Source organism: Alexandromys fortis, unplaced genomic scaffold (assembly GCF_014885135.2).
Source record: "Alexandromys fortis isolate MF-2015 unplaced genomic scaffold, M_Fortis_MF-2015_v1.1 scaffold_761, whole genome shotgun sequence".
Lineage (NCBI taxonomy): Eukaryota > Metazoa > Chordata > Mammalia > Rodentia > Cricetidae > Alexandromys > Alexandromys fortis.
Genome location: NW_026068633.1, coordinates 7,622 through 12,583, shown reverse-complemented (window position 1 = coordinate 12,583; position 4,962 = coordinate 7,622). Strand labels below are relative to the sequence as shown.

Sequence of the window (4,962 nt, the reverse complement as noted above, 5' to 3'; positions counted from 1 at the left end):
CCACTGTCCCCCTCCCCCCCCCCCCCCCCTCCCCCCCCAGGGTTTCGGGCGTGCACCACCACCGGCCGGCTCTATCCCCCACCTTTAAACTCAAGGGATTGGGATGTAGCTCAGTTGGTAGCATGCTTTGACTGGCATGCACAAAGCCATGGGTTTTATCCCACCACCAGACAAAGGGAGTGTGATAGAAAATGCCTTTTATTCCAGTACTTGGGAGGTGGGGACAGGAGAATGAAGACTGGATTGCATAAAACTTGAGGCCAGCTAGGGTTACATGAAATGAGTTGCATATGGAGCAGAAAAATACAGTATTGGTTGTCCTTAGAGTCAGGTTCAACTGTCTTTGGGGTTAAAATACCTGATTGCTCAGTTGGAGACGTGAACAGGTGTGAAAGGAGATTAGACATTTTTAAATAATACAGGAAATAAAAAGACATTTCTTTCTTGTTATTATTCTACCAGTATTAGTGTTATTCTATGGGAACTTTTTTTTTTTTCAGGTAGTTGTAAACAGGTTCAGGTAATGGCAATGTTTAATTGAATCAACTTTTTGTTTTCTTTAACTGAACACAGTGCTGATAATACTTGGGAACCAGAAGAAAATTTAGATTGTCCAGAATTAATTGAAGCATTTCTTAATTCTCAAAAAGCTGGTAAAGAAAAAGATGGTACAAAAAGGAAATCTTTATCTGACAGTGAATCTGATGATAGCAAATCGAAGAAGAAAAGAGATGCTGCCGACAAACCAAGTGGTTTTGCCAGAGGTCTTGATCCTGAACGAATAATTGGTGCCACAGACAGCAGTGGAGAATTAATGTTTCTTATGAAATGGTAAGTGTGCGGAGCAATGGTTTTAGGGTGGTTTTTTGGGGGAAGGGGTTGTTTCCTCCCTCTGTGTGTGCATACATAATGATGAGAGCAGTATGTGTATCACATGTTAGAGGACAGCTTTGAGTCCATTCTCTGCACCTGGATGTAGATTCAGGACTCTGTGCCAAGCATCTTTACCTGATGAGTCATCTTGCTGGCCCTCATTACATACAGTTTAAAAAGGATGGAAAGTACTTCGGTTGGGTTTTTTTTGAGAGGGAGGTGGTTGAGCAGGGTCTCACTGTGTAGCCCTGGCTGATGTAGAATTCTCTTTGTAGACCAAGCTGACCTCAACTTAGAGTTCTGCGAATTAGGCCTGAAAGGGGTGGGGGGGTGTTGGTTTTTCAAGACAGGGTTTCTCTGTAGCTTTGGAGCCTGTCCTGGCACTCGTAGACCAGGCTGGCCTCGAACTCACAGAGATCTGCCTGCCTCTGCCTCCCCAGTGCTGGGATTAAAGGCGTGCGCCACCACTACCCAGCTGCCACTGCATCTCTTGAGTGCTGGGATTAAAGGCGTGCGCCACCACCACCTGGTTTGAGTGTTAATTATATGGAAGTTGTACACAAGGTTTCTTTCTTTTTTGGTTTTTCGAGACATGGTTTCTCTGTGTAACAGCCTTGGCTGTCCTAAAATTTACTCTATAGTCCAGACTGACCTGAAACTCACAGGAATCCCCCTGCTTCTACCTCCCAAGTACTGGGATTAAAGGCATACACCACCATTTCCCAGCTATACACACACATACCAGGTTTCTTAAACATGGTGGCTCTAATCTATAATCCCAGCACTTGAGTTCAAGGTCAGCCAGCACCATTGTGCGGTGAAACCCTGGGGGGTGGGGGGGCGGTAAAAAAATGTATAGCCTCTTTTGAGAAATGAAATTATTGATATGTAAGGTTCTGTGATGGCACACGTGTCTGAGACCCTAAGGAAGTGACTGCTGAAGAGGGCAAACGTGAGAAACTGGAGAGGGGTTCGGATATGAACAGGGGAGTCTGGACTGGTGTGCACTTGAAAGTCTGTTCCTATTTTAAACCTGCTGGCCCAGCGTTTCTACAATAAAGCTGTCTCTTCTGTCCCTGGGGGGGAAATTATTGATATGTAATCACACTACCATGCATCCATCTAGTAGCATTTACATTCATTTTTATTCAATTAATATTTATTGAATAGACATGCACAGTTTAAACGTTTAACCTTTTTTTCCCCCCTCAAACAGGAAGGACTCAGATGAGGCGGACTTGGTGCTGGCAAAGGAGGCGAATATGAAGTGTCCTCAGATTGTCATCGCCTTTTATGAGGAAAGGCTGACTTGGCATTCTTGTCCAGAAGACGAGGCTCAATAATTGTTTGCATTTTTATATATATATATATATATAATCTGGATCTTGAGTTTTGAATTACTAGTGTGGAAAAAAATAGCATTCTAATGAAAATCGAGTTTGATATGCTGGTTTTGAAAGTATTGACAGTAGTTGGGATATTTTTGGTTTTTGTTCTGCATCAAAAGGCACTGATTCCTTTGAGCAAATAAAAGCTTTCTGTAGTTGCTTCTTTTAACAGTAGAATGTTTGATACCGTGTTGTATTTCCTCGGCTTTGAAGAACGGCTATTCTTAAATGCTGGGGAGATTTTACAGTCATTACTCAATCAGAACTTATTTTTAACTGGGACACAGAAGGACCATTCTGGGTTTTTTGTTTGTAAGCTTGTGTGTGCATAAGACCCTCATGTAACTGTTTTTCATTTTGTCTTGTTTTTTACTACTCAAAAACTGTAGATGAAAACATGTGTTGAGATTCCTCCCTTGTGAACATTTTCCTGAAACCATAACCTTTCAGATCAAGTAGACAGTTATGTGATTTACTGGATAGTTTTAAAGCAACCACATCAGAATTTATTATCACATACAGTAGTTTGTTTACAAAATTTTGTCTTTACAAACTACCATTTTCTGACTCAATAATAACAAAACTGATGCTGGGTGTATTGGCGTGTGCCTTTAATCCCAGTACTTTGGAGGCAGATGGGTCTCTGATTTAGACTAAATCAGCCGGGTCTATTGAGTTTCAGGTCAGCCAGGGCTATACAGAGAATCCCTGTCTCTAAAAACTAAGCAAAAAGACAACTGGGCATGTAAGGTTCCTCCAGTGAACCATTCCTTTGTAGAAAGTTGAAATCTAAAAGGTTATGATGTGGAATGTCTGTTTGCTGTGGAAATAGAATCATGGTTAGAGATGGTGTTGGCAATTTCAGACCTGCTGACATAAATGAACAAAATCTGGTAATATAAACTAATGACGTGCATGCTTTTTCTTTACCCTGTCTCATTCCTTACTGGTAGGATCAATCTTTTCAGTATTTGGGTTCTGGTTCAGTGAGCCAGAAAAGTAACTTTGTAGTATCAGAATGTCATCCGACTGTATATTTACTTTATTGTAAATAATGGTGAACAGTGGTCAATAAATAGTTTTATATTCCTTTATGTGATGGCTTCTTTGTCATTGTCTGATTTGCTCTGTAATGAGGATGGAAACATCTAATCATAGAGTTCGTCCTTTATTAGTTTTGAGATAAGGCCTCTTTGTAGTTCAGGCTCTCCTCCAACAGTCATTCTCTGTCAGTCTCCCAGGTACTTTGTTATTTTGAAATAGCCTCACATATCCCAAGTTAGCCTTAAACTTGAGTACCAGGATCACGAACATATATATCAGCACACATCTTACTTATACACATTGATTTACAGTCAGTATGAACTGGGTAGTCCCAACATTGACTGTGCATAATGGAGAGGTTAACAGTTCTTCAGCTTCATGAAGCTAGAAGCCTCAGCTCAGCTATCCCAGCCTTGTGCTGAAGGGGTTCACTTTAGTACATGTTGGGAGGCCCAAGAAGCATGAGTGTGATGGTAGCTACAGGGATAGCCCAACAGCCTGAAGCAAAGGTAGGCAGTCAGTACTGCTTTTTCCTTGGATGTCTTAAGATTTTATTTTTAATATGGGAACTGGGGATGGTGTGAGTGCTAGAACCTTGTATGCCCTAGAGTTACAGGCAATTGTGAGCTGCCTAGAGTAGATGCTGGCATCTGAACTCAGGTTCTCTGGAGGAACAGGAAAGTTGTTCACTGCCGGTCCATCTCTCCAGCCAGCCTTGGACTGGGTCACTATTCAAAATGCTGCCCAGTCTAATGCGAGTCTTTACCACCAGTTAATCCTTTTTACAAATAGATAAGCCCATGTAAAAATGTATCTACTGTTTCCAGTCGCCTTAAACTGACCTTTAACCTTTACATCTCTTCTCGGTCTTAACTAGGCTGAGCTTGTTTGAACTGTCAGGAGTAGGTTGATGGTCATTTTTCTTCCCTTTCTGACACACACAGTTTTGTTTTACTTGTCTCAAATATACCACTCAGTTTCCTAGCTAAAAAGCTTATGAGAAGACATTTTACTTAATTTTTCTGTCATCAAAGTAAAAACAGGCATTATTGGGGGTAGCTGTATGCTTCTATACCGTTTGTGTGTACATGGTAGGTTTTTAGATAGTGTAACAGGTACTTGAGATAGCTAAGGAGCATGGAGGCCAGCATGCACTTCAATATGCCAATAGACACTACAGGTTGCCATTTGTCCCTTCTGCCAAAGGTAAGGGCAATGACTCCATTTGGCTTCCCAAATTCTTGAGGGATGCTGGCTTTTAGCTAACTGCCAAGAATCCTCCATAGTCCAGGTTGAACCCATTTCTGGACATTTATTTGGTCTGCTTTTTGGAGTTGGGGGAATTGGAAGTTTTCTTTGGACCTAGCTGCGTGCATCACTGTCTCTGGGTAAATGATGTACTTTTAAAAGAAAAATAATTCAGTTCCAAGTATGACCATACCTGATTTCAAGTTCTCTTAGAGTCATGATAACAAATGCTGCATGGTAAGAAACAGAAATGTGGGTAAATAGAACAGAAGATCAAGATACAGTCTATGCAGCTGTAACCACCTGGTGTTTGACAAACATGCCAAAATCCTGGATAATGTTAAAATCCAGACATTCCAGGTGCAGTCTACCCGCCCTGCCTTCACAAATATCCAAGTACTTCTCTGCC

At 41.5% G+C, this 4,962-nt stretch overlaps 1 protein-coding gene across 1 annotated transcript in view; it reads left to right on the top strand.

The window, feature by feature from the left end:
* Positions 1–3,349, top strand: part of LOC126495985 (chromobox protein homolog 3-like) — a 10,451-nt gene extending 7,102 nt beyond the window's left edge. Inside the window, exons 2-3 of the mRNA XM_050133581.1 lie at positions 574–831; positions 2,090–3,349. Of these exons, the coding sequence (XP_049989538.1) occupies positions 574–831; positions 2,090–2,216 (385 nt within the window). The 3' untranslated portion in view covers positions 2,217–3,349. The remainder of the gene's footprint in view (positions 1–573; positions 832–2,089) is intronic.
* The last annotated feature ends 1,613 nt before the right edge of the window (positions 3,350–4,962 follow it).